General features: G+C 37.0%; 1 protein-coding gene across 1 annotated transcript in view; it reads right to left on the bottom strand.

Annotated features, from left to right (window-relative positions):
* LOC140153277 (uncharacterized) overlaps positions 1-12,842 on the bottom strand; it is a 43,959-nt gene that overhangs the window by 6,633 nt on the left and 24,484 nt on the right. Inside the window, 9 exon segments of the mRNA XM_072175979.1 lie at positions 1,421-1,567; positions 2,224-3,963; positions 5,531-5,593; positions 6,570-7,039; positions 7,041-7,516; positions 8,415-8,508; positions 9,123-9,553; positions 10,541-10,817; positions 12,255-12,447. Of these exon segments, the coding sequence (XP_072032080.1) occupies positions 1,421-1,567; positions 2,224-3,963; positions 5,531-5,593; positions 6,570-7,039; positions 7,041-7,516; positions 8,415-8,508; positions 9,123-9,553; positions 10,541-10,817; positions 12,255-12,447 (3,891 nt within the window).

Below are 12,842 nucleotides of genomic sequence, written 5' to 3'. Positions count from 1 at the left end.
TCAACTTGCTGGTTTCCTGGGCACTTTCGTGATCCACAGCCTCATCACCCCATTTACTCCAAAAAGTTGATATTTTTATACCATCAGAAATCTATGTTTGTGTGCATAATCATTCTTGCAGATTTGGTCGTTTGACAACGACATCGTCCAATTTGTTTTTTTAATTTTTTTTCTGTTAACAGAAAGATATTACAACATAGTGGAATATAGGGCACCGTAATACATGCATTTATTCAATGTTCAAATCAACACAAATTTTGGAAATGGGCTTTTTTTCATAGATATCTATTAAACCATACCATAACACAAGAATGCTACAATCACAAAATTCCTCTATATTCCTCTATAACTGTAAAGCATTAATGGTCCACTAGATTAAGATGGCTAAAAATACACCAATTTCTGATTTTTTGTTTACTACAGCATCTCTGTAACACATGCCATTTTATCAACTATGTTTTTTGAGCAGTGTTAGAGAATAACTCATTTCTCAATACACCTCTACAACAAATAACATTACCTGCATGCTTGTACAGAATTGTACAACAGCTGACAGCACAAATTTGAGATCTCAATATACCCTAAGCAACTTTCAAAATCACCCGATCGATTTGCAGAACCAATCTGTACTTACTGAGGGGTCAGAGAAGCGATCCAAATAAGGAGAACTGGAAGCGACCTCAACAGAGACCGGGGGGCACCATGATCTTCCAGTTGTTTACAACAAGTTTTTGTCACTTGACCAAAATCAATCAATATCAGGTAGTCAAAGGCAAGTCAAGTGGAATAATCTCTTTAGTGGCTAAAGAAGACCTGTAGATGCAGGTCGCACAGGGTTTAAAGTGCATTTTATTTAGCAATTAAATGAGACTGCAAGCAACCAATCAATATCAGGTAGTCAAAGGCAAGTCAAGTGGAATAATCTCTTTAGTGGCTAAAGAAGACCTGTAGATGCAGGTCGCAAGCTACCACAGCGTGCGTCCTGAACTCGCCACCCAAAAAAGGTGGCGATGTTACATTTTTCCAAATTTGACTCAAATTAAATGATGGTATCTCTGCCAAGCAAAAGTTATTGTCATGCTTGCGGTCTCATTTAATTGCTAAATAAAATGCACTTTAAACCCTGTAAAAAGAAATTCTTAGCCTTTTTAATGCTGACACTCTGCATTCTATGAAGCAGAGTGTCAGTATTAAAAAGGCTAAAGAATTTCTTTTTACAGGGTTTAAAGTGCATTTTATTTAGCAATTAAATAAGACCGCAAGCATGACAATAACTTCTTGCTTGGCAGAGATACCATCATTTAATTTGAGTCAAATTTGGAAAAATGTAACATCGCCACCTTTTTTGGGTGGCGAGTTCAGGACGCACGACAAGTCTTATGACTGTTGTTTTAAATATACTACTGTACTATGTACTTACCTTCTCGCTCTTTTCTGCGGAATTTCTTCCTCCTCCTGTCTATGCTTGCTACCTCTGACTTGAGTTGCATGTATATCTTACGTAGCTCTGATAACTGTCTTTGGATAGTTGCTATCCTTTCATCAGGATCCTTGATCTTACTCACGTCTGCGAAACATAATCAGTTGTGTATTAACGGTTAATATTGGGTAACCACTAATGCATTGAGATACCTTACTCCACATACTTAACATTATTTACCTAAGTGCAAATTTTCACAGCTTTTATGAAAATATAAATGTGTGAATACTTTGTTTTTTGTATAGGTCTATCTAGGAAAACTCAAAATCACAAATTAAAGAACAAGAGAATGCAGTTCAATTATTATAATATTTTGCCTAATTTCTGTTACAAACAATTAGCTGGTTCGCCATCGGACAAGTTTAGAACTGTCAAGCAAATTTCTGAGGGCAAAATCAGCCAATTTTGCGCAAAATTGCTGCAAACACATCTTTTTGCCCGTCCTTGGCATCACCACTAAGTAATTTTCCTCATCATAATGTGCAGAAACAATCAGAAACTCAAATAAAATATTACATATTACTTTTGGTGATTAGAATGTTCAAGTTATCATTTTGCAAATGCACCTTGTTGGAATCAACCCTTTCACTTGGTTCTTGTGGCTTAGCGATCAATGCGTCTGTCTGTCTAGAGATAGTAAATTCACCGGTTTGATTTCGGCAGATTGCACAAATTGCAGATTTCAAAAGTTATATACTCTGGCTACTCTAGAGAAAGATAATAACTTGTATAACATTACTTACCCACTCTGAAGTCATATTTGCAAGGTCTCATAGGTGCACTCCTTCTTTGTTCCTTTTCTTGTTGTGATACCCTGCTTTCTGATCTAGTCTGTACTGGTTTGTTCTCTCTGCTTGTGTCATCCGATTCACTACTACTATTAGCTTTTGCTTCTTTTGTACTTCGCCTCCTATCCCCAACAGATGATCCTCTCCTCTTCTTTCGACCCTGTTTTGATGAGACCGATTCTCCCTCTGACACCAGTCTCCTCCGTCTCTTAGGAGGAACGTGCTCCACCATTCTGTCACCTTTAGTTCTTGGTTCACTAGCCTTAAGGCTATTACTACTACTCACAGTAGTTGCATTATCAAGTGGGGAGTCCCCACTTGTTGATTGCAATTGTCTGGCTTCACTTACACTACCAACTTCAATCATAGCATCACTGTCACTCTTGCTACTGGCTCTCTCGTCTTCTTGTTGCTCCTTGGTCTGATCAGCAGCAGCCTCACTGGCAGGTGATGATGGAGCCTGTGGCGAGTTCTCTGGAGTTGTTGGAGGTGTCGTAAGCAGCGGTTTACTCCTGCTACTGCTGCTTGCTTTGTCCTCAACAGCGGCGGATGGTCCACTGATTTCACCTGAGGCAGTTACAGATACACCCTTAATCTGCTTATCAACTTCATCATCTTCAATTTCTTGAGCTTCACTTTGTAGCTCAGCATCGACTTCTTTTGATGCTTCTTGGTGTTTATCCTTTGCTACATCACTTTCCACTTTCTCCATTTTCTCTTCTGCGATAGTCTTGTCAACTTCCGGTACTTCCACCTTAGCCTTTTTCCCTCTCTCCCCTGTGCTCCTTCTGCAGCCTCGCTTTCTGCCTCTTTTCTCCACCTTTTCAGATTTTGGTATTGCTTCTTGTGAACTCTTACTCTTATCATCTTCCTGCTGAGTATCTGGTTCATTGCTTGTTTCTATCGTGGTTTCCGCCTCTTCTTTCTCTTTTTTGGCTTCTTTTCTAACTACCGCCAACAAGCTCCTCCTTTCCGCTGCAGCCTGCCTCCTTGCCTCCAGGGACTCTCTTCTTTCTTTACTTCTACCTCTCGCTTGTTTTTCTTTCCCAACTTTCTTTTGCTCTGGTTCTTTTTCTTCCTTAATTTCAGGTTGTTTTTCAGGTTCCTCCTTATTGTCCTGTTCACTAGGCGTATCATCTTTGGATCTGCTAACCGTCTCACTCGCTTCACTTTCAGCCTTCTCACTACTCACATCAACTTCTTCTTCTGCAACCTTGTCACTTGTTTCTTCATCTGCTTTCTTTGCAGTTTCTTTCTTGCTTTCCCTCTTCGAAGCGTCCTTTTTCTTAGATGAATCTTTCTTCCCAGACTTTGGCGTATCTTTCTTTGAATCCTTCTTGGATTCCTTTTTAGGAGTCTCTTTCTTGAGTGACTCTCTTTTGGCTTTCGCTGCTTTCTTAGCTGCTGCCTTTTCTGCTGCCTTTTCTTTCTTTGACAAAGCCTTGGTTTGCTTTTCCTTCTCCAAGTCCTGTGACTCCTCCTCCTCCTCTTCTTTCTTGTCTTCTTGCCCCCTACTCCCCATATCTACATTGTATGCATCAGAGATCTTTTCCAATATAGGCGCTTCCAATTCCATTTCCATGTCATTCATTTCCTCTGCTGGTTTTGCATCCTTCTTTTCCAGTTCTGGTGTCTTTTGAGGTGATGACTCGGTGTCTTTAACCATTTGCTCTAAATCTTCATCGCTCTCTGATTCTGCTGAGACAAAATACAAAAAAATATACATATTGAACCTGCCTGTCATCTATCACACGGTCGAGGAATAACAAAAAAAAGCATTTCTATTGTTTATTCTCTAATTAGACATTGACCTGAAATAGCGAATAAAAAGAATGCATGTATTTTTGATCTCATCCTAACAGACAATAGCCCTTTCCAAATCAACATTGGAAACATTTGCAACACTAGGTCATGTGCACCAAGCGTACCTGTGCATCCTTATGCTTGTGTAAATCCAAATAAGTACTCGCCAGTAACGAGCATTATGAAAAGCGCAACTGGTGCGTAAGTGCTGCACTCAACAGCTGCATGATGACACAGAATATTATCATAAAATGGGTCATCATAAACTTCAATTTCAAAAGGTCTATAGAACTTATTATAGATTCCATATTAGATTGAAGCATTGGGAAAAGAGCAATAGACCTCGACCACTATCCGAAATAGGTAACAGAATTAAACTTGATTGAACTCTTCCTAACTGCATAGTGTAGATTCAATGAGCCTGTCAATTGATATTAATATCTGTACAAAAATAAAGGTTACTCTAAATCGTCAGCCTGTTACGCTAATTGTCTAAGTAATTTTTTGTAATTTTGAGAACAAAGAACAAATGTGACACGATCTGGTCCATAGGGGCCAAAGGCGGCATATTTGAAACTGAGATAAAGGTAAAAATATGGAGTAGAAAACAATGAAATACATAAGAAAATAGACATCAAAAAACTTTGTAACTTTAGAACCAAGTATGCTAGACCTTTGGTGCTTTCAGTAAATGATAGCCTATTGTATGTTTAATGTAATAATTACAGTAACTCAATTTTCAAAAATGCCTCCTTTGGCCCCCATGGACCAGATCGTGTCACAAATGTGGTTCTAGCATGCATCAGTTACATAATCACTCAAATTATTTCGGATTATTCCCTTTCATTTGTATCATTATCAGCAAAGACTGGTGAATAAATATGTTTAAATGCATGCTTGAACCATATTTTGTACTTTGTTCTCAAAATTCCAAAAATGACTTGGCCAAAATCAGGGTTGGCCCTTTTAATTTTTTTTGTAGTTTATAATTTTAATGGTTTTTTATTACTTTTTCTGTGTCTAATTTACATTTCAAAGCTTAATTTGGCCAACAACATTTTTCAAAGAAAATCATTACTGTAAACTCATTATAACATTTAAAACTGTCCATTCCTGAGCTTTCCTACATCAATGTTTCTAATAAACATGGCATCTTATGCTTGCAGGTATGCAGTGCCAGTCGTTTATTTGAATCCATTGTTATGGTGTATCTTGCGTATTGAAGGTCTGAAGTGAAGTATTATATATCTTTCCACATGGCCAATGTTCATTGCCTACAGGCCTATACAGTAGTGAGGCATTTAAAAAAAACACTATTTTTCCGAACGACCAACCCACCCCAAAAATCCCACTAGAGGGCAAGCAAACATTTTTTTTTTTTTTTTTTTTTTATGCTGTAAATATTTCCTTCTCCAAATTCATGTGAAACAAGAATTGTCAGTCAGTCAGTTTTACTTACCGTCATCTTCCACTTTTGATATCGCATCTGAATGTCCAGACATGCGTCTTGGTCTAAACTTGGCTGTAAGCAAAATAAAGGCAGAGTGAAATCATTTAGTGTACTTATCATATTACCTATACCTAGTATAAAGCATTCTTAAACAGTTGGTATTTTTCCCTTCAATTTCATTGGTTCTTGCCCGTGTTATATGAGACTGAGCACAGCTGGGTGCGTATTGAACTGCAACATGGTTTGCGCACAGTGACTTGTACGTTGATGCAGGGCGATATTTTACATCCGTGTGTGAAGGACTCGACTGGATTTCGGCAATTTCATGCACAGAGGTGACAGGTTGAACTTGATCAAAATAGCCATAAAGCTGGAATTGATATAAACTACATGCAAACATGATTTACTGGTGATCTGTTTCAGAATTAGAATAAAAGTTTTGTTATCAGACCCAGCTGTGTTTCCATCGCCTGATATAACACATTAGATAATTATTCATGAAAGTTCATCTGTGTTGGTATAAATCATGATTTTGATTTAACTCTTGATCCAAACACAAGGAATTAATTCCTACCTATAACACAAGAGCATGTATATTTGTCATGTCCATCTTACAACATCAAACAAAACACTCCAACCTACCTCATCATTTCCTACTTCAATCCATTTGCCCGTAAGCCCTACCCTAAAACCCTATCATTAAATCTTTCTGAACCATCCCTAACATCAACATGGATTGTAACAAATGAGTATGGACAAAATCATAGCACGACAATGAAAAAGACACAAAACATTGGTATTTCATCCTCACAACCGAATTGTGTGCCGTTTCCCTTATTTTGTAAAATTTTAGAAAGTTGATGTAGCCACTAGTATTTCCTCAAATCACTCAGGTACTATGCAAGTTCAACAATATTATTTGACTTCTGAAGTAAAATAGTCTTTACTTAATATCTTTACTTGTACTCTACACAGATTATATTCAAATCACAACACACTCACAGAATATGTACAACGAAACATTTTGGCAAAACACAGGTATACTCACATTCTAAGCCACTTGCAAATGGTGAATCTGTAAGCGACTTTCTGTCTGATCTCAATGCACGAGTTGGGTAAGAGAGTGATGGGGAAGCCCTGCTGTTGTCTTTCTCCTTGTCTTCTTTCTTCTCTGCTCGTTCTTTTGACGAGCCTCTCGGTGAGCTTGGTGTCCCGGGTGTTTTAGGTGTTAGAGGTGGCCTTCCACGTTTGCCTTTTCTTTTCTCCTTCTCAGCATTTTTCTCTTCTTCCTTGGCTTTGGCAGCGGCAGCAGCTTCTTCCTCTTGCTTTATTCTTTCTTCCTCTTCCCTTTTTTCAGCTTCCTCCTTTTCCTTTAGTTTCCTGCGCTCTTCTTCCTTTTTCTTACGTTCTTCTTCCTTCAGTCTCTTCTTTTCGGCCTCTTCTTTTTCTTTTTGTTTCCTCTTTTGTTCCTCTTCCTTTTCTTTTTGTTTCCTCTTTTGCTCCTCTTCCTTTTCTTTTTTGTTTTCTCTTTTGTTCTTCTTCCTTTTCTTTTTGTTTCCTCTTTTGTTCCTCTTCTTTTTGTTTCTTCTTCTCAGCTTCTATTCTTTTCTTTTCAGCTTCTATTCTCCTCTTCTCTGCTTCCTCCAGTTCTTTTTGTTTTCTCTTTTCTTCCTCTCTTTTCCGTAATTCTTCCGCTTCCTTTTCTCGCCTCTTTTCTTCTTCTTTTACCTTACGCTCTCTTTCCTTTTCTTGTTCCTTCCTTTCTTTTTCTTTCCTCTTTTCTTCTTCTTTCTCTTTCTTCTCCTTTTCTTTTGCCAATGTGTCATCAACACCCTTGACTTTCTCCACTTCTTTAGAAACTCTAACTGGTTTGTTTGGATCCATGGTTCTAACTATTCTATCCACAGTAACAGCCTCATCGTGTCTCACATTCCATCCAATGTAATGAATGCTGTAGATATAAGTGCCCTCTTCATTCTTTTCTATGTCCAGTACCTAGAATACACGACAAATAGAATATTCTTTAATTAATGCACTCATTATGATCCAACTCAAAGCATGCACTTAATTGATCTTCATACACTCCTAGATTGTGAGAATCAATCAGAGCAAGAGGTGTGCATATATATTGTAAAATTGCACTGGCGTGCACATTGCGTTCTACGCGCAGTGCTTTCGGACACATTCACTTTTTCTTGTGGATTGATGTCTTTTGCTAGTATATTCTAACATTTTTAGTGATAATTTTGATATAAAAATAGAAAAATCATTATTTTTTTCATGTATATGAAATAGGTTAATCAATTCGAGAAAGTGTACACAATAATGCACTTGCACCGAGATGCTGATGCGTCTAATGCACTCCCCCTTAGATGCATCAACATCTCAGTATGTGTGCATTATTTTGTACAATTCCACTCCCTACAAGTGATACGCATTTATTAACAAATAAATATTCACATTCTTGATAGGAAATTAAAGATCCTGGTTCTAAAAGTGGGTTAATTCACATTGAGTGCATGGAGAAGAATGTTGTTAAATGTACATGTAGTTTCAATGCAACGAGGTGCTTTTGTCCTTGCAGTTTCAATGTTCTACCACATTATTTCACCAACAAACTTGTACGATAACCCCCTTGCAGCAGAAACTGATACTAGCTCTATTTTCATGATTTTGTGACTTAATTTAGAACTAGCATGTTCAATTGGTGAAGAACTGATATTGTTTTAGAAGGATTAAATCATTCCTTCCCTTACTTTTGATCATTAGTGCAAATAAATATTAAAACAGTTGTGTACCTATGCCCTTCTTCCCAGGCACAAAGATACTTCAAATGTCACAAAAGTAAGAGCTGGAAAGGCTTTTGTTAGTGACATGTCGACAGTTAACTCACCTTGGCCTCATATTCTTTCTGATTTCTGCCTCGTCCGTACTTGGCCAGAATCCTCTCACCTATATAATATTCTGAGTCATACTCTTCACGATCTCTGCAAACAAGAAGAATGTTGGTTTTCAAAATTAATAATTACTACAAGTAGTACATTCTTTTCAATGACACAAAACAGCATTATCCCAATAATAAAACTGAAATATCTTTAACATGCTAGAATTCTATAACCAGGGTCGTCTCGGTTGTCAATCTATCAAATCCAAACCTAATGAACAAAATTTCTTGGTATGTAAATATGCGTCATACTCTTCATGATCGCTGCAAACAAGAAGAATGTTGGTTTTCAAGATTAATTACTACATGTAGATGTAGTACATTCTTTTCAATGACCCAAAACAGCATTATCCCAATAATTAACTTAAATATCTTTAACATGCTAGAATTTCATAACTAGGGTCGTCTCGGTTGTAAATCTTTCAAATCCAAACCTAATGAAAAAATTTTACTTGGTATGTAAATATGCATCTTTAAATATCCTGCATTAATGAATTTTTGAATCCTGATTCTGTATGCCTTGCTTGTCTATATGAAAAATTGGGTCCAAGCTACACATATATCATCTGTACCAGGAACAAAGGTTAAATTTAATTTATTAAATACATGTATAATACAATGCATTTCAAAATGACACATATTCTTCAGAACCCTTACTTTATGCTGGTTTCATCGCTGGTGGATGCCTTGTCATTATCTCTGCTGTGAGCTGGACTTCTCTTTGATGCTGATTTTTCTGGAGTACTTTTCCTCCTATTCTTGGGTTTCTTATCCTCCTTTGCTTCTTTTGGTTTTTCAACTTCTACTTCCTTCTTCTCCTTGCTCTCGTCTTTTGCCTCATCTTTGCTTTTGTCCTCCTCATCTTTTGTTTTTTCTTTGGTCTTGTCCTCTCTCTTTCTTTTGCCTTTTGGTGTTCTGTCTATTTTACCCACTTCATCTTTGGCTTTGCTCTTTTCTTTCACTTTCTCATCTTTACTTTTGTCCTCTTTGTTGTCCTTTTCTTTTGATTTTGCTTTTGATTTTGGTGTTTTCTTCTCCTCATTTTTGCTCTTGTCGTCTTTCTCTTCTACAGTCTTCTTCCTTCCATGCTGCAAAAACAAACCATTCAAATATTACTTCTCTTGTAATATTCAAATACTAGTATTTACATCATTTGAAGCTTGGTCATGAACTCGAGGTATGAATCCTCTTTGCCCTTTATTGAACATAACACATTGAACATAATAATATACATACACACTTTGCACAACTAAGTCCATTAAAGTCGTAATTAGCAGTAGTTGCAACTTTTGACAATGACCTAATTTCCATTTCACTAAACTTTATAAAGCTTCACAAGCTTAAAAATCAATCATAACTTACGATGCAACGTAAAATTCATTTCACTAAAATGACTTATGATCGGTACCCTTCCGTAAGTAACAGAGATTTACTACAGGGACCCTTTCTAAAGTTATGTCTAGTAAAAGGGTATTTGTAACTTTTGGACTATTACTTGAGTTAAGAAGAGATAATACTCAATAGATTAGTGAAATACAATCCTATTCCTATTCACCTAAAATGCTGGTAAACACAACACATTACTGATACCCAATGTAAATTTTGCTGCAATTGGTCTATATGTTAGGAAGTTCACTTTGAAGCTTGTGTTTCAGATGTGTTAAATCAGAACTCAAATTTCACCGAGGCCATTGTCTGCCTTTTTCAGTTTGGCCTTGGTGCCCCTTCATCTTTGTCAACTGATTAAGGCATGCTTCATCAATTGTTGGCCTTGGCGCCCTTCTTTGTCTTTGCCCAATGGCCTTAAAAATCGGAGCCCAAACAAATTAAAATTTGAGGCCTGGTTATAATATAATATGTTGCTTGTATCATCCATAGATTTGATCATGTTATGTGTTCATTTGTGTAGCTTGGGTACTAAGCTGCCTTTTTCCCTTTATATTTTGACCTTCAAATAGTTGTTATGGTTACATTTATTTGGTGCCGAAAAGTTGACTACAAAATAGCTGAAGTCATGCAACCCTACTACACACCCACATTTCTAATTTTTGTTGTATCAATGATTAAGTACATACTTTTTTCTTCACAACAGGCTGTGGTGGCGGTTCCTTTTCAGGCTCTGGTACTTTTTCCTCTTCTTCCTTCTCCGTTTCCTCTTCTTCCTCCTCCTCTGGTTCCCTCACTTCTCTGATAGTTTCTCTGACTCTTGGTGGGGTCCGATCCATCCTGGTAAGAGGGGGTGGGGACTGGTGTTGCCATCTGTCGTATGGCCTTCTTCTGGTACGTGTGAACGTCCTGGCCGATAAACCTGGACCAAATTTACGGTTGTAATCCTCAAATGCAAACAGGTACCTGCAAGGATTTAAGTAGGTGTCAACAAAATAAACCTAAATACTAGGGAAAATCATGGTCTGAAATTGCCTATATTCATAAGAGGAAGGGAAGGTTTAAAAAATCCTGAATTTGAAATTAATCCTAAAATCCAACATTCCTGTACCAGTTACTCAATTTAACATGGTAATAAAGTAGACCTCCAATAGGGCACTTGCATGTAATCACTTGACATATCACACAGATTACAATATCTGTTTAGGCATTTGAAATTAGCAGTTAGACACAAGTCTTGTAACACTTGCATTTCCTTGAAACACTCAATTCATTATTTGTTTGCATAATTGTATCAGGGGTGCAATTCAAATCTTGTGAAATACCCTGAAAATAGTAAAAAAATCCAGAAAAGCAGAGTGAAATTGGGCAAAAAAAGCCTAAATGGGCTGAAAATCAATAAAATTTTGGCCACAAAAAAATCTGGAAAAAGCCAGACAAATTACACCCCTGTTGTATGCAAAATATTTTGTTTTCAAGATCTTATCCAATCATCCAATCGGCAGACCGACATATCGAGGCAAACAAAGTTTTAAAAAATTGAAGAGTTTGTTGCTCTTAATGGGCTACACATGCACTTCTACCAGTATTACCCTATTACAGACAATATATAACTTCCTGGGCATCCCCGCCTGACACTGTTCCAAGTATTCTTTATCGCATAGACAAGGTTAACTTATTCAGGAAGTAGGCACATCCTGTTCTTATTGGCAATCTGACATGTTTGACATTACTCTTGTTACACATGTTAAAAGCAGGGTTATACTTTAAGCAGGACACATTTCAGAACATTTGGCTACTAGGTTTAGAGTACTCTTACATGTTGAGACACGCATGTCATTTTTCTTTGTATTTAAATAGACCTCTCCAGTCTCCACAACATAAGACTGCCAGAGACGGTAGGAAAGATTGAGAACATTGGTGATTTAAGAGTTACTTTATTTGTATGGAAAAATATTATTTTGATGTTAAATTTCCTGTGACTCTAAGGCTTTTTTAAATGTAATTTCACAATAAAATTAATGTTTACAGTGAATTTCCCCTCCCCAAATAATAAATAACAACATAATTATATCAAACTTTTTGTCTGTCAAAAAAAAAAACAGAAATAAAAATTGGGCTGCGGTTACAAAACAGCAGAAATTTGCTTAACCCATGAGAACTACTTGCCGATTGGCCGAAAAGAAGTTTTCATTATCAATTGGCCCACTCAGCAACATTGTTAGAATAATTTCACCATGCTAAAAAATTGGGGTGAATTATTTGCAAAGCTCCATTCCGATTGGTGATTAAAGTAAAGATATCATGTAATTGACCAATCAGAGGCAATGTTAGATCGGCAGGTAGTGCTCAGTGGGTTAAAAGCAGATATTTCACAGGCCTGATTTCTATACATTTGCTTACTTGTTATATGCCACTTTGATGTTGTATGGTTGTTGACTTGTCATGGCCAGAATACCCATCTTGTTACTGATGTAACGCCACTTCTGTTTGTCTGTCACCTTACGGCATCCTCCTAGATCCTGTACTAGCTGGTAAAGCTTGTACAGATTTAAGTCTCGGAATCCCAGTACTGGTGGCTTGTTGATTGGTGTGCCTGCCAAAGAGTGTGACATGATGAAAAGTATTAGATCTATGCCATTTGATTCCATTTTAGAATGAGATTTTAGCTGGAAGCCTCATTTCATATCAGAGTAAAGTGATAATAAAAAAGACCTGTTCTACTGACAGATGGATTTTCCAAGGTCCGTTGGTCAAGACATTTTTTTTCTTGGCTAAATAATCCAAAAAATCAACAAAATCTTGAAAAATGAGAAAAATGTTTGCAAGCATTTTGAAAAAAAAAGCAGTCAAAAATAATCTTTCACTTCAGCCAAACAAATGGCTATTTTTATTTGCATGGGCCTACAACTAATAATAATTAAACCCAAATTGCAAACTCTATGTCAGTCAGGCACATAGAACGAGGCATTTTTTGTCGCCAAAAGAACA

The sequence above is a fragment of the Amphiura filiformis genome, chromosome 5 (genome assembly GCF_039555335.1).
Source record: "Amphiura filiformis chromosome 5, Afil_fr2py, whole genome shotgun sequence".
NCBI classification, from domain to species: Eukaryota; Metazoa; Echinodermata; class Ophiuroidea; order Amphilepidida; family Amphiuridae; genus Amphiura; species Amphiura filiformis.
Note: the sequence above shows the minus strand (reverse complement) of the source record. Positions and strands in the feature narration are given on the sequence as shown.